Here is a 23472-nt window from a genome sequence, read left to right as displayed (position 1 = left end):
ATTGTTATTACTGAACATTAGGTATCTTTTACAGAAGGAGTCTCCTCCCTGCTAGCTTAAGTCATTATGCACAAATAACTTTATAATAGTGACTAGTGTTTTAAGGTCATGGGGCTGAATATTTTATTCTTTTCATCCATTTGTCCAAAGCATAAGTGAAAGTTTGATTCACAAATTAGTTTAGTTCTGTTAGCAACATGTATTTCCCTATATGTAGCTCATTATCTTCTATTATTTATCCTAGATAGATGTCATTTATGTGATGTCTTAAAGAATCTTGGACATTTTAAGATGAACTGCACACTATTGTTCTAAGCATCTTTAAAAATCCACAGCCCTTTCTTATAACTTTCAAAATGTCTTTCAAATGTCTGCCACATTCACCACATTTTAATTATACCTTTTCTGTTCTATTTTTATATAGGCTTCTTTCATCTGTTTATATAAGCATTAAAATTCTTATCCCTACTTTAAAATCTGTATTTATAAATTCATGGACTATGTCTCTACTAGACATACTAGAGGCTTTGTGTTTATTAATCTGAAAGACTGGGCTCAAGAAAGCTCATTTTTAATGCTTAGTGTGATAAATACTTGAATTGGCAAGTATGTGTCTTACTAGAAGAGTAAACTCCTTCAGGACCCATTATTCTTAGAAGCAGTGTTCTTAGAATAATCTTAAGGAATAGTTTCTGTAAATGATTGGTGATGTATTGCATATGATGCCAGTTAGAATTCATGCTGATTTGATTGTACCGCAGCTTTCTCTCAGTAAAATACGGGTTTTCAGAAATACTGTTTGATCTATGTTTACAATTGAGTTTGTAAGTTTTAACTTCATGTTATGGTACATATCTTTATCACATTTTTCTCAGGTTGTGATGTAATTTTAGGGAAAACATAAGACTGCTAAATCTGCTTACATATCCAAGGGGCCTTGAAATTATCTATACATACCAGATTTATTGATTATAATCTAATATTCCATCTTTTGAGGGAAAATTTCATGTTCTGAATCCTTGTTTTGAATTTTTTCCACAAGATTGAAAGCTTACGTAGTTGTTTTAATTATTGTACATATTATTTTGTCCTTGGAATTTTTTTATCTTGTTTGGTAAAATGCAAGAGGACAAAGTAGATCATAGAATGAACAGCATGGTACCATCCTCACTAGACCTGGGCCAGAGGGGGCCGTGCTCTGAGCTCTTTGCATTATGGAAACCCCTTCTTGTTCTCTTTTGGCTGTGCCTTCCCTATGGGGCAAGGAGTCTCATAGGCCCAAATAAAATTTCTTTGCTAGAAAATTAGACTCCATTCATTTTTACATTCATTCAGTGAACATTTATTGAGTCCAATAACCAATGACAGAGAGCTGTCATTATTTTGTAGTATTAATTTCAGTGTACTAAAATAAAAAATAAGTTATATTTTATAACAAATGTGTTTATTTTTCTAGGAAAAATTTTTTTGTGCCCATGTAGAGTCACAGCCGTTGTCCCCATTCTCTAGAACATAGCCTGAAATGCTCAAATTCCTGCCTATTTTGACCCAAACCCTCTTCTAGGGCCTATTCAAGTCTATTGTTAGGCTCCATCTTTCTGAGGGCAGACCTCAGTGCTAGTGTATAAACATTTAGCCTGAAGGTTTCCAAGGAGTTAGCTATGTGCAGGGGCCGTATGACTGAAGCTTGGAGGTGTAGGCTGGTGTCCCATCTAACGGGAACAGATCATAAAACAGATATGCATACCCTGAGCTGCTTCTAAAAAATGTATGTAGGTGATGTATGGCTGGAACATAGTGGTGTGGGCTGGTCTATTTCAAGGATAGACCACACTGTAGATGTGGCCACCCCAGGCCTAAGAATTCCAAGACATGTTTCTTTGCAAAGATGGAGTTTTGTGGTGTGAAATGGGTGTCCACACAAATGTGGGCATGGCCTTTTTCAGTACGAGATAGAGCTGAGAGTGAATCTGGCTTTTCCTATACCATTCTGTTCTGACAGAGAACTTGGTTCTAGACATCAAATTCTATCAGGCAATTAGCCTAACTGAAAGCATACTGATTAGAGAGTATTGCATATCAATACCAGCATCAAGTAGGAAGGTCTATTTGTCATGGTAAAATAATAGAACTTATTTTATTAAAAGTTTATTAACTTGATTTATAACTTTTAAATATTTAGATTTATGATATAGAACTTTCTATTTGTACTGCTACTCTAGGCCCCACAAATGGTAAGAATTGGTCTAGACAGTGGTTCCAAATTCTATTTTCTAAATGCAATATTCACTTTTTTTAATAAGATTTTATTTATTTATTTATTCACAAGAGACACACAGAGAGAGGCAGAGCCATACACAGAGGGACAAGGAGACTCCCTTCAGGGGGTATGCTATGGCACTCGATCCCAGGACCCTGAGATCACGACTTGAGCCAAAGGTAGACACTCAACCACTGAGCCACCCAGGTGCTCCCAATATTCACTTTTTAATTAAAGACTTGAGTTCTTTTTATTTATTGAAATATAGATCCTACAATGAGGTCATTTGGTCCACTCCTTCCCCTAGAATAGAAAATCATTTTTTAGAACAATGTTTCAATATGCCTCTGTTTTAATATGTTAGACATAGTCATCTTAACAACTTACAAAGCAGTGCACTTTATTTCTTTAATTTAAATTTAAAAATTAATTTCTAAGGTTTAGTCATGTTCTTTTTCCCTCCATTTGTTCAATGAAATAGGACTCAATGTTCCTACTGTCCAGCCAAGAGTCATCAGTGCTGGAGCCATCTTGTCTACACTGAGAGTTTCCTCTGAGGATGAGAATTCACTGGTTATTCTTAGTTAGACTGTGCATACTTTATGTATTTTTACACACACCATTCATTTTTACATTCATTCTATGAATATTTATTGTCTAATATTCAAGGACTTTTTTTTTTTCATTTCTCAGCTCAGAAAAGATTCTCAGAATGCTGCAATTGAAGATAAAATGTTACTTCTTTTTCTCTTTCCCAATAACTTATACACAATAAGACACTCTCCATAACATTTGCTGAGTGGATAAAGGTATTGGACCTAGAAATTGAGCCCTGGAATATGATGAATGTGAAGCAGGTCATATTCAGTTCTATTTAAACACCTTCTGCTATTGGCATATTAGGAATTTTTAACTCCAGTGAATAATAGCTCACCTTTATTCAAGTCAGGAAAATTGATTTTCAAACGCAAGGAATAACTAATGTAATTAGACTTTCAAACATCTTGAAAATAAATTAATACAAACTCAAGCACATCTGGGTGTAGTATTTCTGTAAAATTAGTTTAAATGGTGAATGAATGCTGGTTCAGATAATTATCACCTAAAAGTCAACTCAAGAAAAGGCCTTTTAGTTAGAACTGAACCAATTCAACTTGAGCTGCTGATTTTAAATGTTTTTTTTTTCTTTTTATTAAGATAGTGTATCTCCAGATATCTTTGGCAAAAGTAAAGTTTCATTTTTTTCACACACATAGGATATATGTTCTACTCATGCTCTAGAATTAAATATAGTTGAATATGAATATGAGATAATCAGAAATAATAGTAATGACTGCAGGCTGTTCCCAGTTAACATTAGTAAGACATTTTTAAAATATAAAATATATTGAATAAAAGTGCTGAGATCTTATTTTCCAGTATTTTACATGAGAACATGATAATGCATAACATATCGTCTAAAAGCTTCAACTAATTTTCTAAAATATAACCCAAATTATAACTAAGTAGCGATACATAAGTAACAATAAGTCATATTTTGTTGTAACATGCTTAAAATATCACTTGATTACTAAACAGTAAGGCTGTAAAAAAAAAGTTGCTATGAATGCTTTATCCACTCTTTTAGATGTCACTCCCCCTTTCTTTAGGCTTTTCAAAATATACAAATGAGATTAAAGCCATTCCAGAATATAAAAATGTTGTATAACATTTTGTGGAAATAAATATGAGTTTTAGAAGTATATATTGTGCTTTGTGAAAATAAATGTTTTCCCATGTAAACAATAGTCACTGTATTTGAAAGTCACATATATTCTATGAAGTTTTTGTATTAAAACCAAGAGATATTGTTCTAGAAAAATTTATTCATACAGTCTGATGAGTAGGTCTGATTCTGAGTTAATACTTGGTTATCTGTTGTCCATTGTAATGAGTTCTGGGAGTGAAGAAAAAAATGTGGTGTGGTCTTGGTCTCCAAGAAGTCACAGTTTAATAGGGAAAGCACTTATAAGTAGCACATTACAAAGTGATAAATGCACTATATTTAAAAATGCAGTGCATTAAGGAAAACTCGGCATTGGGAAAATCCTGCAAAATAGATGTTCAAGCTGGGCCTTCATTAAAGAGCAATCTTTCACTGGTCAGAGGAAGGAGGAAAGATCATGAACAAAAGCCCAAGGACTTTGAAAGCACATGGTTTGCTTAGGATGTAGGTGAGGGTAGAATGCAGTGTTTGCTTTAGGATGGCAAGAGATAAGACTAGAATGTGGCATGAGACAAAAAAGAATGCTTGATCAATTTGTAGTGATGGAAAAAATTAAGTATGTAACCTTAATTACAGGCCCTGAGATGCAGGTACTTGTCAGAATAGTGACATTCATTTAACAAAGAGAATTTGAAGGCTTGGTATAGCTAGGGAAGAAACAATACAAATACTACATTCCAAGAGAAAAGGGAAATGTGTAAAGACTGGGAAGATTATAGTGGAAGAGAATATGGGGAGTAAATAGGCTTTAGAGCTAGGATGAATCCAGTTTGTTCTTTCTGTCCCTTCTTCTATTCACTGGGCTCAGTCTTTGGTAATCTTTTTCCTTTATTATTATTTAATGTTCCCTTCTTATTATTTAAGGTCTGTTTATACTGAGTTTTACATGTCTTGGAAATTTTAGAGTGGAAATGTAGAGTAAGACGTAAAGGAAGAGATTTAAATCTCAGGAAGGTAGGTTGGGCTTGATGTCTGAAAAGATGAAAAATGGTAGATGGAATCATGACCATGGATAAGGTCGTCTGGAAATGTACTTGTCTCAGGTCATCTCAAAGAAAGTGATTTAATTCTAAGGATAGAAAGAAAGGAGGAAAATCAGCTCGAAGGAGCTACATTACCGATAGGTTTCCAACAAATTTAGAACAGGGTTCAGGAAGGCAATGAACCAGAGTAGCTGTCAGGGTAAGCTTCATACTCACTGTATCCATACCCTCTCTATCTGTCTACTCCAGTGAGTGATTTTCATCATTCTTAGACAGATTGCCCGCATCCTTCACCTTGCCAAGTCCAATGATCAAAACTCAGTTTTTGGTAACTAACCTCAGTGGGGTCAACTGATTTCTTTCCCATTCTTAAGGTACTTTTTGCGCTTGAATTTTGTGACCTACATTCTCTTGGCTTTGCAACTGTTAAAAAACAAAACATACAGGCTCCAAAAGGTGTTACTTGGACCGAGTTGCCAAACTGGTGCTTCCTACATAATCTAATTGCAGTTTCAGCCTCCCCCATAGATATAGTCTTAACTGGTCAGTCAGGCATCTTTCAGTCTGCATCAAGGAGTCTACCTCGGAGATCTTCTCCACTTGCCAAAGATAAGGTAATCTACAGAATAAAACATCCTGTTTTTCCCCATAGAAAGGCCTACCTGGAAAAGTCATATTTTTTTGCTAATGACTTTCTTGCCTCTCCCTTCCTTAAAAAACCTTCCATTTTATACGACTCCTTGGAGTGTGCAGTAGTAACAACAACGCTCTACTTAATAAAGGGGTGCTGCCCGATTTATGAATCATTTAATAAAGCAAATTAGATCTTCATATATACTTGATTGAATTTTGTTATTTAACACAACCCTTGCAACCCGTTGCTAGTTGCCCCTTCTTTCTTCATCTGTAGAATGTTCCTTCTGTCTCTTCTATTCACTGGGCTCAGTCTTCGGTAATCTTTTCCCTATCCCAAACTACAGCTATGATTCCCTATCCCAAACTACAGCTATGAATTTGAGCATCAACCATATGCTGATGATGCAGAAATTTGTATGTGAATCCCCAACCTTTTCCCTGGGCTCCAGAATAATATACTTAATGTCCCATCATACATACCTACTTAGACGTTAAATATAACACAAGACAACTCATAATTTTACCTGCCAAGGCTGCTCTCTGCCAGTCATTTTCCATGATTTACCTACTTGCTCAAGATAAAAACCTGAGATTCAATTTTGATTCTTCCCTTTTTTCTGAAATTTGTATTCCAAAGTACAGCAAACTTCTACCTTCAAAATAATCCAATGAGTTTTTAGACCTCCACCTTCTAATACTTTAGCCTTCATCATATGCCACCTAATCTATGTCTCACAGCTGCTCTCCCTCCTCATCCCTGGCTGTTCTACATAGGACTGCAGAATTGTCTCTTAAGAACACAAGTCAGGGATCCCTGGGTGGCTCAGCGGTTTGGCGCCTCCCTTTGGTCCAGGGCGCGATCCTGGATCCCGGGATCGAGTCCCACGTCGGGCTCCCGGCATGGAGCCTGCTTCTCCCTCCTCCTGTGTCTCTGCCTCTCTCTATGTCTATCATGAATAAATAAATAAATAAATCTTTAAAAAAAACACAAATCACATCAAAACTGTGGTACAAACCTTTAAACTCTTGCATCACACTTAAAAGAAAGTTTAAAAACTTTGTATCAAAATGTATCATCTATTGTTTCATAATAAATTACCTCAAAACGTAAAAGCTTAAAATGACAAACATTTATTATCTCATGGTTTCTGTAGGTAAGGAATTATGAGAAACTTAGATGAATGGTTCTGGCTCGGGGTCTCAGAAGAAACTGTAGTCGTCTGAGTTTTACTAGGGACAGAGTGTCTGCCTCCAAGGTGGCTCCTGTGTATTACTATTAGCTGTAGGCATCCAGAACATGGAACTCTACATAGGTCTAGTTGAATATCCCTATGAAAGGGTAGCTACTTCCTTTAGACACGTCTAACAACACAAGGAAGAAACCACAAAGTTTTATATGAAATAGTCTCAGAAATCATACACTGTCACTTTTGCCGTATTTTATTCATTAAAATTGTGTTACTCTATCCACACACAGACTACAAGGCCTTTGTGATATTATTCCTTCTACCTCTCTCACCTTATCTTCTACCATTTTCTCCCATATCACACCACTCTAACTACAGTGTCCTTGTGACAGTTTGTTAAGCATGCCAAATTCTTTGCAATCTTAGATGCTTTGCGTTTGCTCTTCCCTCTGCCTAGAAAACTCTATTTCTAGATGTTCATGAATTTACCCCCTTATTTAATTCAGATCTCTGATCAAGTATTACTTCTTAAAGAGACTTTTCTTAATCACCCCTATCTAAATATCATACCTTTCTCACCATTTTCTGTATTGTTATGTGTCTTTGAAATATTTATGCCCACCCAGATTATATCATAATTTACTTATTTATTCACTTACTTCCTGCTTCTTTGTCTGTAAGATTCAAGAGGGCAGGGATTCTGTTTGTTTCCTTTACCTGTGTGTCTAGTTCCTGGAATGGGGCCTGCCACACAATAGGCTCTCGGTAAATATTGAATGAAGGGATGAGTGGGTGAGAAGATGAATGATTGATTTCATCGTTAAGAGCCAGCAAGCAGAAATATGTATCCTGCATTCGTTTTGTTGTGTGCAACTTTGTGTTTGTGTAATATAGCAAGAACCAAAATCAAAATATTAAATGCATTCAGAGAGGAGCAAATCCAGTATTGTACATGGATATATTTGGAATGAATAGCAATAAAATATTCTGTTCCTTTTAAGTGGCATTAGGTTTAAACCTTAAGACTTTGTGTCTGGCACTTAACAAAGTTGAAAAAATAAACTTGACGTCTTGCCTTTTTTGAAGTACAGTCACTTAGTGTTAGGTGACAGTACCATCCAGGAGTTTCAACATAATTTTGATGAGATTTCAACAAATTTATTCTACACTCTATTCTTATTATAGCTATGGGATTTTTTTTCTTGTTCCTTTTAATTTTGTCCTATTTAAATCAATACGTATGACATTTTAAACATGTACATAGTATTAGTCTGGTAAAGGAAACACAGACATGTAAGTCATGGTTGTGCCCTCAGTAGTTCAAAATCTACCTGAAAACTAGGTGTAACCATGTGAAATGGGATAGTATTAGCTGTCATGATCTTTTTAAATAAAGTTTTAAAAAAAGTTTTATATATAGAGAGAATGTGTGCATACTCACACAGGTGGGGGTGGGGCAGAGAGGGTGAGAGAGGAACAAGCAGACTCTGTGCTGAGCCCAATGTGGGGCTCAATCTCATGACCTTGAGATCATGACCTGAGCCAAAGCCAAGAGTCAGATGCTTACCTGACTGAGCCATCTAGGCACCCCTAACATGATCTTTTAATGGTAGAAAAGAGTTCAATGAAACCTTATGCCCAGCCATCGAACACTAGTAATAAGATGATAGTAGCTAATACTTATCATACTCTTATTATGTACCAGGTACTTTACTAAGTTATTTTGGGTAACTTACTTGACTCATTTTATCCTCACAACAGTTTTATGAGGATATTATACCATTTTACAAGTGAACAGTATAGCACAAAATTTTTAAGTAAATGAAGTGAATTCAACTAGTATATGCACAGGATCACTGCCTAGCACATAGAAAATTTTTATAAAGCAATAGGTATCAACATTCTTGATGCAAAGTGTTGTATAACTAATAAGTAACAGCTATGATACTATATTATGAAATCTATGATCTTGAGAATATACTAGGATGCCCTTCCTAAGATTTTCTCATTTTAGGGTTGGTTGGTTGGAGGGTGGGTAGGGGGGAACAGATGAAGCCCAGAATGCTTACATGACTTGTCCAGTGCCATAGAGTTAGTGTGGCCTTGTGTTAGGGCTGAAAGGTAGTACTGGTTGAACATGTGATACGTGAATTGAATGGTTGGAGTTCACAAAGAGAAAAATCCCTGTAAGTTACTCTGCACTCCATGGGGGAGAGGAACTGTGAGCTGAGACAGGGGTTGGAATTTAGATAAGCAGCCGGAAAAGGGAGGCAGGTGGCTATCAGTAGTTTTACAGTTTTGGTGAATTAGTGGTAGTTAAAATAGTTTATCTTATGGTAAATCTTGTTGAAAACAAGTAGTTGGGTTATTTATTTATTTATTTATTTATTTATTTATTTATTTATTTACATTTAAGTAGGATCCACACTGCATGTGGAACCCAATGTGGGACTTGAAGTCATGACCCTGAGACCAAAACCTGGGTTGAGATGAAGAATTGGACACTTAACTGACTGAGCCACCCAGGGACCCCTGAGTTACTTTAAAATCAAGTTTATTAGTTTCTATTTCTGTTTCAATTATCAAAATAATTAATTTTATAGGTGATTAATATTATTTGACAAATTTTTCTACTAACTTACTATTACTGGATCTGAGATAGTTATTAATGCCTTCAATAAAAAGGAAAATATTATTCCATGTTAGGAACATCCTCCCATTCCTAAGGGCCTTTTCGAATTAGTTCACTGCCCACTAGTCCTGCCCACCTTGATTCTGAGAGATCCACTATTTGCAGCATCTCTTTTGCTAGCATCACTGTTCACACATGATGTTCCCTTCTTATTATTTAAGGTCTGTTTTATAAGAAATTACCGATTTCCTTTTTCTTTAGTGGGAAACACAGATTTAGGACAAAATTTCTTCTTCCACCTTGTTAGTCATTGGGTTAAGTTCAGGAGCTGTGAAAAGGAGTAAAATAAATCTACTCAGACATTAAAATATAGAAGGAGAACAATATGAAACACTATAATTTCAAAACAAGATCATAATTATTGCCAGTGAAGTGTACACAAAATGCTAATTCTCATAATGTCATCATTTGATAGATTTACTTTCCTTAAAAAAAATGAACTGAGGCTAATTTGCTTAAGATTATGTGGCTAGCAAGTGACAGACCTGCTTCTAACACTCAGAGTTAACTCCAAAGACCACAAACAGAACTTAGAGAAATTTTGCATTGGTAGAGATTGTTGGCTTAATAATTAATTATTAATGCAGAATATTAAATAATTTCAAAGTAAAATAGTATTTATTACATTTCTGAGATGGATGTGAGGCAGTTTATAATGAAGCATGTACAAAATAAGGATAAAAATGCTATCACAGATTAAACAAACAAACAGCTGTAAAGAAGGTGAAAAAGAAAAAGAATTACACAAGAAATCCTTATCCTAGGCAAGTTAGAACAAGGCAAGTTTGTCTTAAAGACACTCAGCTCTGAGCTTCCTGGAAGCTGGTAAGGCAAGACATAAATTTTAGTTACCACTTCCCCAGAAGATACTTTATATAAGGACAAATTGTTAAATGTATTTTTAAGAAAGATTTATTTATTTATTTTGGAGAGAGGGGAAGAGGGAGAAAGAATCCCAAGCTCAGTGTGGGGCTTAGTCTCAAGACCCTGAGATCGTGACCTAAGCCAAAACCAAGAGTCAGATGCTTAATTGACTGAGCCACCCAGGCACCCATGATAAATGGTATTTTTAAGCAATGTCTGGTTCCTTTTATTTTTAGACATATTTGTCTACATTATTAAATGTAAGGCTACACTGAGAACTGCTCTTCTAGAATTTTTAAACCCCCTTTTTTCCTATTTTCCTTCTTGTATTTATAACACATTACAATAGCTCTTTGAACTCCTGTTCATTTATTTGGAGATAATCGTTACTCTCATGGAGTTATGCTGCTAAAAAAATTACTTATGTCAAAGTAACATTGATATTTCTTCACCCTATGCTTGAGACTGAAATTTGAAAGTGTATATCTTTCTATTCAATATCAATGAGGCAAAATTTGTGCTAAATCATTTCCTCAGGTTCATTTATTATTAATGTTAAGTTTATGTTTCACAACAAACAGTTGTTATTTATGGTATATTTAGCCATTCATTCTAGACTTTGAATTTTAGAATTTGAAATGCTGGAATCCTGCTGCATTATAGAATACTGATATCTGATATTTTACATGGGAGATCCTAAAAGGAAGATGAAAATTATATTGCTCTCTTTCATTTTAACATTAATTGATAGAATCTTGGTTATGTATTCAAATACAAACAGCAGAAAACATTTTACTTGGAAACTTAAAAGGGTATAATTTGAAGGTAGGACAAGTAGGATAACCTTTGCTCAGCTATATTATGTAAATCTAAGTTGTTCATGCTCTGTAAGGACTTCTAATCAGTAGGCATTTGAGCATTATTTGTATTGTAAAGTCTTTTCAGAAAATGCCCATAAATAAAAGAAGTTTTAACAACCTCTTATTGACTTTTGGTTTTAGACAAAGCATAAATTTCAAAATAACTCAATACTAGCATCATTCCCTGTTGTTATATTTAAAGGTCATTTACATTTTATTGACTATAACTTGTTTTCTTCCCAGACTAATTCCATGTTCTCTGCTTCAATATATTATACAATTATACCTTGCATATAAAGGTTCTTTCCTCTTATATTGCATTAAAAATATTTTCAAAGTCTATCTGGAAATTAAGTGTATCTTGATTCTTTAAAATGTCCTCAGAACTAGAGGTTATTTGAATTTTAGAGTTATATGTACTTGGAAGAGCATGTATTTCACCCCTTGAAAAAATTTAGGCACACAAAAAAATTAGGCATAACTAGCTCTATAAGACCATATTTATTATTATACAGTTCTAACAAGATTGGTTATTTCTTGGTGAAATAAATCACACGCATACACACATGATTGATGTTATTGCTAGGACACCTTACCTAGAGATTGTCCTTTATCTCTCTCTCCCTTTACCTCCTGTCTATATTACGAGAGGATGTCTTACCTTCAGGATTTATCCAAGCCTGGCCACTAGTGACTCTTCAATCTCGATCATGTATGCTAAGTCTCCCACATTATTTCCTGGCTTTTACTATTTTCCTTCTATATTTAATCATCCATACATGAGGTAGACTTTAATTCAGTAGTATTTATTGAATTAATGAAAGTATAAAGTCATCACTCACATTGATTAGCTTTGCTAGAATAGCTAATATTCATTATAAAGCCCCTGGATCATGCAAACCATGTTCTCTTTGAAATGACTGGGAAATAAGGAATTTATTTTAGAAAATAAAAATACTTAAAATACTTAAAATATGCAAATACCCAATTTTAAATTTGGTTTTAAGAGAAAAGTTCCTTTATGTTAAATAACTGATTTTCCATGAAACAAGATGATTGTGATTTCTGTTATTGTATAATTATTTCATTTATATTATAATGTGCTTGTTATAAAAATAAATTTAATCACAATAAGGTAACTTGTGTAAAGCATTGATATACACACTAGCCTAACATATCAATTTTATGGCTACTGATGTTTCTATCTGTGTTTTGGAGTTTGAAAAATGCTAGGTAGAAGTGTATGGAAGACCACTGTTAAATAGTCAACACATCCCATTTCGAAAATATGAATTATGGGGTTACCTGGGTGGTGCAGTCGGTTGAGCAACTGACTCTTGGTTTTGGCTTAGGTAATGATCTCATGGGTGGTGAAATGGAGCCCAGCCTCCAGCTCCATGCTCAGCAGGGAGTCTGCTGCAGAAGGGGGAGTGTCTCCCTCTGCCCCTCCCCTACTGGTTTGTGTGCATGCAGGAGTGTGTGCTCTCTCTCAAAGTGGATAAATAAATCATTTTTAAAAAGTATGAATTATGATTTCAGAGAAAATCACATGTCTTAAGGAAGTGACTGGAATATGGAGATATAAATTCAGATATTCAAATAGAATCCCCTTCACTGAAATTTTATTCATATTTTCAGAATGACTTTAATCTAAACTTTAAACTATTTGATACTGTTTATGCTTGGGTCTATGGAATATGTTAAACTACAAACATAGGGCAGATATTAAAACTATTTTCAAAAATTATTAGCAAACAAAAAGCCATTCTTGACATATAAAAATTATATATTATGATTCTTCAGTCCAGTGAGTTGCATTCCGTATTTTTCTATAATGCTTTCTTAACCTAGAGATCAGTTTCTGGCTCCTTCTTCAGTAAAATTTTGGCTTAAGGCTCTAGTGCAGCCTGGCTTTGGTCCTTTTAAATTTAATGTATAATAATGAGAATAATAGTAAAAACAATAATGCTTTTGCCAGACACTTTTCTAAGCACCTTGCTTGTATTAACTTAGTTAATCCTCACAAACACGAAAGAGTTCTTGTCTAATTTCCAGGTGTGAAACTGAGGCAGACATTTGCAGCTCATATTCTAAAGCAAGAGATTTTGGTCTTGTGATTGTTTTTTTGTTTCGTTTTGTTATTTTTAAGCCAGAGTTTTAACCACTGTCTGGAACTAATTTTGTAGCAATTACTTCTAGTCCATTAAATCTTGCATTATTGTTTGCACCTGTCAGTCTCAAAATCAATCTCTCTCTCAGTCACTTTTCCATCATTTTCCCCTCTACCTCTCCTCTTCCTTTTGCCTACCCCTCTCCCTCAGATTGGAACACTGAGCTAGTCACAATCCTTGGTTCATTCAACATCATACAGTTATTTTATGAAACAGTTTCTTGAATTGTAGTATTTAGTATTTCTTCAGTTTTATTGCTTAGTTTTCAGTCTCTTGGAATTCCAGGTAGATATACCTTGGCCATCATTACCTATTACCTGTCTTTTACATCTTTCGCTGGATAGATACATGGATAGATAGATAGATAGATAGATAGATAGATAGATAGATAGATGATAGAGATAATCTTTCTGATTTTATAGTAATGCTTAATTCTTTTCTCTGATTCTATTTCCCTTCTTTTGTCTATTTAGTCTTGTTTTTTTTTTCTAGTTTATTTTTCGCTTATGAACTAAACACTTTCTAGTTCATTTCTGAGCTCTGATAGCTCTTTTTACATGCTCCTATAATTTATTGGTTCTTATATAACCCATTTCTATTTCTGATATATATCCCTTTTTATTACTTTTGTAATTCTCATACTTTCTTCCCCTCATTTTAATATTATACGTTTCTGCTTTGTTATATGTTTCCCTCCTGCTTTTACTTTCTGTCAATATATTAGTTCACTTTCCTTTTTTGTTTTCTTATATACTTGTATGAGGTTCAACACAATCTGTTTCTTTTTTTATGTCTAAATGAGAAAGTTTTGTCTGTGCTTTTAGGAGGTTTCTTTTGGAATAGACTGTTCATCTAGGGTATTGTCCTTGCTCTATGCTCCATTAGGACTTCCCTTGAGGCAGTTTTTCCCTCTCAAGAAGGGACTTATTCTTAAAGAAGGACATTTTTGTTTTCTGAGATCCTGGAGTGCTTGTGCTACCATAGTACTATCAGCTTTTTCCTTACGCATTGTATTTGTCTCCATTGTTTAGCTTTTTCCTCATGCATTGTATGATCTCCGTTGTTTACCTCACAATCACTCAGCATTTGGAGCTTGTGTAGGCTTGTCCCAGTTTTATGTTTTTCTTTCTTACTTCTTTTCATATCATTGAGAATTCTACATTAGGGGTCATCTCTTCTTTTTTTGAGGATAAGTATTTGCTTGAAATTTCTGTGTTCTAGTGCTCTTGGAGCCATCTAAATTTTCCTTTTTCATTTTTCCACAATCTACCTCACACAGGACCCAATAGAGTTCCAGCTATTTTCGGAGTTTTCAGAAACCCACTTTTTTAAATAGGGTTCTTGTAGTTTGCCTGTATTATGGGGATATTTTCAGAGTTTAGTTTTTGTTTCTTTAATTATCTTAGGCATTCATCTTGTCTCTATAAGAGAATTAGGTGAGGTTAAAAATCTAAGCCAAGGGTTGAGGTGCCTTGGTGGCTCTGTTGGTTGTGGGTCCAACTCTTGATTTCTGCTCAGTTCAGGATCTCCAGTTCATGAGATAGAATGAATCATCATGGGACCCCCTGCTCAACAGGGAGTTGCTTGAAAATCTCTCTCTCTGCCTCTCCCTCTGCCCTTCCTCCCCACTCTTTCTCTCTCTCTAAAAAACATAATAATAAATAAATCTTAAAAAAAACCTAAGCCATTGGAGGAAAATAGAAGTCATAGAAATAATCTACTTTATTTGTGGGAGTGTGCCTACCATATTCATAGAACAAAATAGTAGAGTTTAGTCAAATTAAGTATGTGCATAATTTATGAACCAAAATTCCACTCATGTACATATTACAAAGAAATTCTTATACACCCCTTTCATTCCATGTTGGATCCAGTATAAGAAAAAAAGATTAGATTGATTTGTAGCTAACTTTTAACCCCAGCAGAGAACATATATACCCTTTCCATGTAGGATTTATAAGTCCTGGTAAAAAATTTACCTGCTAAGAATTCCTTCATTGAATTCTAAAATACAGATATAATACAAACAATGCAATTTAAAAAAGAAATTAATATCAGAGTAAAAGACTGGCTCTGCCATCTGGACATTTTTAAAAGGTGGTGTTAAATACTAAACATTTTGAGAAAAACAAAATGAAGTTGCAGAAATTCTGCAAAGAAATTATAATTGAAGCATAACTGGGGGCACCTGGGTGGCTCAGTGGTTGAGGGTCTACCTTTAATTCAAGTCATAATCCCAGGGTCCTGGGATTGAGTCCTACATCAGGTCTCTGCAGGGAACCTGCTGCTCCTTCTGCTTATGTCTCTTCTCTCTGTGTGTCTCTCATGATTAAATAAATAAAATCTTTTAAAAAATGTATTCCCAAAGAAAATGAGAGAAGTGAGGCAAAAGCAGAACTAAAAATCCCCTTCAAAATGTCTCCTTACCTGAAATTTACAAAAATCACTAACTAATATGAAGGAAGATACAAATAAGAGATGTTCATCAAAGCATTATTCGCAAACAAATATGTTTGTCAATTATAAGACTTAATATTGATAAAATGTCTATAATACCCTAACCAATCTACAGATTCAGTGCAATCCCTATGTATCCCAATGACATTTTTTTTTTCAGAAATAGAAAAAAAATTTCTAAAATATATATGGAATCTCAAGAGACTCCAAATGACCAAAATAATTTTGAGAGGAACAAAGCTGGAAGTTTCACGCATCCTATTTCAATATATAAGACTTTGTAAAAATATGTGTGTGTGTGTGTGTGTGTGTGTGTGTGTGTGTATACACACACACACACCATCTTTATCCATTATATACACACACACACACACACACACACACACACACACCATCTTTATCCATTTCCCAGTTGATGGACCTTTGGGCTGTTTTATAATTTGGCTCTTATAGATATGTTATAAACAGGGTGCATGTATCCCTTTGAATTATAATTTTTGTACTCTTTGGATAAATGCATAGTAGTGCAGTTGCTGAATTGTAAGCAAGTTCTATTTTGACTTTTTTGAGGAATCTCCATACTGTTTTCCAGAGTAGTTGCACCAGTTTGCATACCCACTAACAGCATAAGGAAAAAAAAAAAAAAAAAAGAGAGAGGGAGAGAGAGAGAGACAGAGGCCAACCAAGAAACAGACTCTTAACTATAGAGAATAAACTGATGATTACCAGAGGAAATGTGGGTGGGTGCATGGGTTAAATAGGGAATGGAGATTAAGGAGTGCGCTTGTGAGGAGCACTGGGTATTATATGGAAGTATTGCATCACTATATTGACACTTGAAACTACTATTACACTGTATGTTAACTAACTGGAATTTAAATAAAAATGTTTTAAAAATCCAAACAAACAAAAACAAAATGTATAATACAATGCATCAGTAACCAAGATCGTGTCATACTGGCATAAAGACAGAAATATAGACTGCTGGAACAAAATATAAGACCCAGAAATAAACCCTTGTGTATGTGGTCAAATGTTCTTCAACAAGGGTACCAAGAGCATACAATGGAGAAATAAATAAAGGACTATTTATTTTCAACAAATAGTGCTGGGAGAACTGGAATCCACATATGCAAAAGAATAAAGTTGGAGTCTTGTCTTCTACCATGCATAAAACCTAACTCAAAATGAATTAAAGACCTAAAAGTAAGACCTAAAACTATAATACTTCTAGAAGAAAACATAGCAAAAAAGCTTTAGGACATTTGATTTGTCAATGATTTCTTGGATATGGCACCAAAAGCACAGTCAACAAAAGGAAAATAAATGAAACTACATCAAGCTGAAAAAAATCTCTGTGCAATAGAAGGAACAATCAACAGAGTGAAAAGGCAACCTATGGAATGGGAAAAATATTCACAAATCATATATCTGATCAGGGTTTAATATGCAGGGTATATAATGAAATTATACAACTCAACAACAATAAAACATAACCCAATTAAAAATGGGCAAAGGACTTAGATAATATTACAAAAAAGAAATATAGTCAACATGCATATGAAATGATGCTCAAGATCACTAATCATAAGAGAAATTAAAAACTACCATGAAATAACACCTCACACCCATTAGGATGGCCACTGTCAAAAGAATAAAAAATATTATGTGTTGGCAAGGATGCAGAGAAATTGGAACTGTTGTGCACTCTTGTTGGGAATATAAAATGGTGCAGACATTACAGAAAATAGTATGGAGGTTTCTCAAAAAATTAAAATGGAATTGCTGTTTGATCCAACAATCCCACTTCTGGGTATATATACAAAATATTTCAAAGCAAGATCTCAAAGAGATACTTCCACACCCATGTTCATCAAAGCATTATTCGCAATGACTAAGAGGTGGAAGCAACTCAGATGTCCATTGATGGATAAATGGATTAAGAAAATGTGGTATATATCTACAATGCAATGTTATACGAACTTCCAAAATGAGAAAATCCTGATACATGTTACAACATGGATAAACCTTGAGGACATTATGCTAAGTGAAATAAACCAGTCATAAAAGAGCAAATACTGTGCTATTCTACTCATGACATATCTAAAGTGGTCAAGCATAGAAACAGATAGGGAAAAGGTGGTTGCCAAGGCCTGTGGGAAGGGGATGGAAAATGAGTAGTGAGTCTTGAATTTCAGTTTTGCAAGATGGAAAAATTCTAGAGATCTGTTGCATAACATAATAATAGGCTTATACTACTGAATTGTACACTAAAAAATGATTAAAATGAGGACATCTGGGTGGCTTAGTCAGGTAAATGTCTGCCTTCGGCTCAGGTCATGATTCCAAGGCCCTCAGATGGAGTCCCATGTTGGGCTCCCTGCTCAGTAGGGAGCCTGCTTTTCATTTTTCCTGCCCCCTGCTTGTGCTCTCTCTTGCTATCTTTTTTTTTTCTCTCAAATAAATAAATAAATTCTTTGAAAATGATTAAAATGGTATGTACTGTTATGTGTTTTTTATTAAAATAAAAAATTCTTTTTTTTCTTCTTCTTTCTCTTCCTTCTTCTTTCTCTTCTTCTTTCTTTCTTTCTTTCTTTCTTTCTTTCTTTCTTTCTTTCTTTCTTTCTTTTTCTTTCTTTCTTCTTTCTTTCTTTCTTTCTTTCTTTCTTTCTTTCTTTCTTTCTTTCTTCTTTCTTTCTTTTTTTTCTTTCTTTTTATATTCTTTTATTGGAGTTTGATTTCCCAACATATAGTATAATACCCAGTACTCATCCCATCAAGTGCCCCCCTCAGTGCCCGTCACCCAGTCACCCCATCCTCCCGCCCACCTCCCCTTCCATTAACCCTTGTTCACTTCCCAGAGTTAGGATTCTCTCTGTTTTGTCACCCTCTCTGATATTTTCTTTTTTTTTTTCCCTCTCTGATATTTTCTCAATGGAGCTTCCATCTTGACTAAAATCCCAGTGGGTGGAAGTGAATATACCCTTGACCAAAAATTAACTCTATTATCATCTTCTCATAATTTTGGGAGAGAGCCTCTAAAAATAAGACCATGAGTGCTTAAAAAAATTCTTGAACAAATATGGGCATTAAAAGAAAAAAGATGAGAGAACAGAAAATTCTAAAATCTATGTAGTTTAACATTTAACATAAGCCTGCCCTACGATATTGAGTATGTTTTCTCAATAATATGGAAGCCAAATTTAAAGAGAGACCATATAAACAAGTATAAAACATTACTCAGCTCTCTATGCAACAAAACTGTTATTGTTCGATGACAGTGTGTGCCTTTAAGTTTTTATGGATACCTGTATTGTATAGATGTCCCACAAGGAATGTGCCTTAGTTATGAAATAAAGAATTATTTTAAACTAAAATTTAAAAAGGGAAGGTATTATATACATTGTTTTCTCTAGGTTGAAAATCAGGCAAATCTGGCTTATACGATTTTGTGACTATGCAGTTGACAAATGCAATTACTGAGCTATTGGTCATGTAGATATGTCAGGAAAGACTAGATAACTCCCTGAAAGTATCAAAAGGGCAAAAGATATATCAACATTTTTAAAAGGAAAGTGTAGGAACAAGCAGAAAAAGCAGCAGTGGAAATGATATTTTATTCAGTTCCATTTCTTGATGGAAAATTTATTGGAATTAATCATTGATTGATCAAATTACAAATGTCTAAAAATGCCAAAGGTAGTAGTAGTCTTGTAGAGAATAAATAATGTCAGACAAATTCAATTTATTTTATGACAGAGTTACAAGAGAGAAACCGTACATTTAATAGACTGGGGATTGAGTTGGTTCCTTCAGTGTGTCCCACATTACAATTGCCTCAGCAAACTAGGAAGTATGGTATTAGATAGGTGCATGTACCCAAAGGGTAGCGATCAAAAGTTCACTGTCAGTATCAGAAGATATAATGAATATCCTTTCTTTGCAGTTGTCAGAGTTCTGTATGTAATAATTACGTAAGGGGTTGAAAAGCCTGAATAGAGAGTGCTTTTTGGTTGAAAAAGAGTCAGTTAAAGTGGCTTGTTAATCTAGAGTGGAAAAGTAAGAATCTGATGCCATCGTTCTGAGTAGCAATTATAGACATATTATATATAACTTCTCTTCAAGCAGCATAGTTTATTTTAAGATAATTGTCATTAGGGAAATTACAGCATATACCGGGAAAAAGTGATTGTAAATGACTTCGTGCAAACTATGCATTATAGCATTCATTCCACCATTATTTATGTAAGCAATGTGATCTTACTTCAAAAAGATTTTTTAATAATTCCACATGAGCCAAATTAACAGTATGCTAAAAGATTACCATCCAGAATGTTACAGGAATTTTATGTAAGGCGTGTGAAATCATTTCGGAAAAGATGCTAATTACAAATAAAATAAGAAAGAACAAAGCTGTTAGATGTAATACAGTATTCCTTTCACCTCCAGAGGTAGTCAGATCTTTAAAAAAATAATTGTTTCAAAATGCAATGTAAATTAATATGAATTGGGAATTTACATGCTTAATGGGTATCATCACCTTTCCTTTTACTCCAAAATTACAGAAATAAATGTTTTTGTTCTAATTCTAACAAAACTAAGAAAAAAAGCCCACCCTGTCTTAATAGCTTTATCATTCTTTACCCCCACACATAAGTATGCATGTACATATATATTCATTTTCTAATTGCTCATTTTCCCCATCAGAATATAGATTCCATAAAAGCAGAGACATTTTCTTGTTTTCTGTTTTATCTGTGGTACCCATAGTAGAGGTTTAAGAATTTTGTGGAATAAACTAATTTTAAAAAGAAAGAATAGGTAGTGTACATTTGCTCAAAAATACCCATTTTGGGAATAGTCTCATAAGACAAAATTAGTGATTCTTTTTAAATATATGGACAGACAGTTTCATAATGATGAATATGAATGATAGCATTCACAGATTTAATCCTTTAAAAGACATCGCTGTGACTCTCTTTTTAATTCCCTTTAAGTTTGTTGGAATGTAAAATAACATGCTGTTTATCTTTACTATCCTATTTGGTAACAGATGATTACTATTTTCAATTATTTTTTGTAGGAATAATTCTCAGTAACTATGAAACATATAACCTTACAACTTAGTTTGTTCTATTTATTGTGCCTAGGAAAGTTAGTTTCGCTTAGATATTTTAAATCTTTAAAGGGCATATTCTTCCTGTGTTTTATTTGAAGTTGCTAAAAATTAAATCCATCATTTGTCTCACGGAAGTCAGTCACATCTTCAATGGTAACTTTTAGTTTTAGCTGACAGTTCATCTTAACATATGGTAGCAGCATGCATGTAACTGTTAACAGGTGTTGCTTCAGTTCTATTAAGGTTCTTCAAAATCTTTTTTAAGAAGGAGAGTAATAAGAACAATCATATTTATGACGACTTTTCATTTTGCTTACTGTTTTTTTCCTTGTGATTTTTTTCAGAAATTGAAAAATTTCAAGGTTCTGATGGAAAAAAGGAAGATGAAGAAAAGAAATATCTTGATGTCATCAGCAACAAAAACATAAAGCTCTCAGAAAGAGTATTGATTCCTGTCAAGCAATATCCAAAGGTATTGCAATATATGCTGTTTTCATAGAATTAAGAAAAAAATAAAAAAACTTGATGTTTTATTCATTGTCTTTCATGAAATGAATATTTAAAACTTCATTGTATTAGTATACACAAATATATGATATTGATGGAGGAAAGAGAAGTCTTTGAAAGTACAACCATAAGAAAAATTTTCAACTAAAGACCATAGCACTTTTATTCTGTGAATATGGGAAGCATAATTAGATATTTTAATTACTTATTTAATATGTAAATAGTTCAACAATTTGTCCAAATATACATAGTCACTTGATCTTGTTTTGGTTCATGTTACTATATTTTCCAATTATAAAAAAGAGTGGATTAATGGTACTAAATATATAGCATTATCTAGTCCACAGGAAATTATTATATCCAGGAAAGTAATCTAGTCTTTATTAGACCCTTAGATTAGAACCTCTAGTCTTCTGTAGTCAGGGTTAATTTATTAAGATAATTACAATACTGTTCTCTTGAGAGTACTTTCTCACTAGACATTTTATCATACAAGATTTGTATTACCAGAATCATGAGTATAAGATAAGGCATTCCACATCATGGTTTCATCACTTATATTTATAAATTCCGATGGGTAAAAGGAGTTTCTTTCTCTTTTTTTAGTAAATTAAGTATGCTTACAATGGAAACTCAGTTTCAATCTGGTAATTTACTTTCTGAAGAGTGAATCTGAAACAAGGACCATGCAATTATCCTAATAATGAAGACTACAGAAATAAATGCTGTAGTCTACCAATTGTCTTCTAATATGATAAATTTTAGTAAATATAATTAAGTGGGATGCTGTGTTTATAATTATTTCAAATAGGAATAAATTGTTGCAGCCCACCAAACCATAAAATTTAGCTTTCAGATGAGGTTTTTGGGCATGCAGGTTTTTTGGGTTTTGTGGGATTTTTTTTTTTTTTTTTTAGCTAGATTGCCTCTATTACAAGAAAAGTCCATTCAATCGATGTATATTTTACAATTAATTTTTTTAAGATTTATTTCATAATCATGTTTTTATGAATATTAAATTAGGCAGAGAAAATGTACATGAAAATGTTTACTTGGTAATAAAATGTGGTAGAAATGTGGATATTAAGAAAAACGTCTTTTTAAAAAGATTTGGTTAATCCACTATGAAGTACAAGATTCTCTCTCTAAATAATGTATTTAAATATTACATAACTAGATACCATTTCTCAGAATAACACTTGTCTATTCTCTGGATATGGAAAGCCAGTGACAGACTCAGTATCTCCTTCTTAATAAAGTACAGACCTGTATCTCTGACCAAATCAGATTGGTAAAGTGTGAAAGGCATTTCAGGTCGTGGTGGCTCTTGAAGTGACAGCATGAGTGTTTTTATACTGAATATTGCAGTAGTCTGTATTTGATGCATCATCGAAATGATGAATATCGAAACAATAATACTGTATAGTGTCTCATGTTTGTGTGAGATTTAATTTCATAATTTATGGGAAGATGATCAAATAACAAAACTACCTATTTGTATTGAAACAGACCATATCTTACTAGCAATTATTGTACCTCCCAGAATTTTTCGAATCGCAGAATGTTTATGCTGAGACTAATTATCTAAATCACAGAATATATAAAGCTTTTATTTACCAAATGAGGTAACTGGGAAATTATTAATTACTCAAAGTCATATCTTTGTTGCAGATAGAAATATTTAGAGAAGTTGCTGTTATTTTAGATTCTTCACTTTTTTGGGAGCCATTACGTTTATAACTTGACTGATAATGTTCACATTTTTTTATTACTTATTTATGTAAAATATGGAAGAATGTGAGGAATGAGAGCTCCTAATGATTAGTGCTTTTATGGAATATTATCAAATAACAATTTATGCCTTAGAAAATTTGCCATTCTTAATTGACGAGTAGAATGCTAGATCACTTTAAATCATTTTTAAAAGGATGTGCATTTCATACATCACAATAAAAGAAGTCTTAGAGCCCT

The 23472-nt window shown here is 33.7% G+C and overlaps 1 protein-coding gene across 8 annotated transcripts in view; it reads left to right on the top strand.

Annotated features, from left to right (window-relative positions):
• The window catches only part of KHDRBS2 (KH RNA binding domain containing, signal transduction associated 2), a 569820-nt gene that overhangs the window by 71842 nt on the left and 474506 nt on the right, over positions 1–23472 (top strand). For all 8 annotated transcript variants that reach the window (XR_005367885.1, XR_005367883.1, XR_005367887.1 and 5 more), the window contains exon 2: positions 21339–21466. Coding sequence is in view for 2 of the 8 variants with exons in the window: in XM_038554423.1 (XP_038410351.1) it covers positions 21339–21466 (128 nt within the window). In the remaining 6 variants the exon portion in view is untranslated. The remainder of the gene's footprint in view (positions 1–21338; positions 21467–23472) is intronic.

The sequence above is a fragment of the Canis lupus genome, chromosome 12 (assembly GCF_011100685.1).
Source record: "Canis lupus familiaris isolate Mischka breed German Shepherd chromosome 12, alternate assembly UU_Cfam_GSD_1.0, whole genome shotgun sequence".
Lineage (NCBI taxonomy): Eukaryota > Metazoa > Chordata > Mammalia > Carnivora > Canidae > Canis > Canis lupus.
The sequence above is the reverse complement of the archived record's forward strand: the minus strand, read 5'-3'. Positions and strand labels throughout refer to the sequence as shown.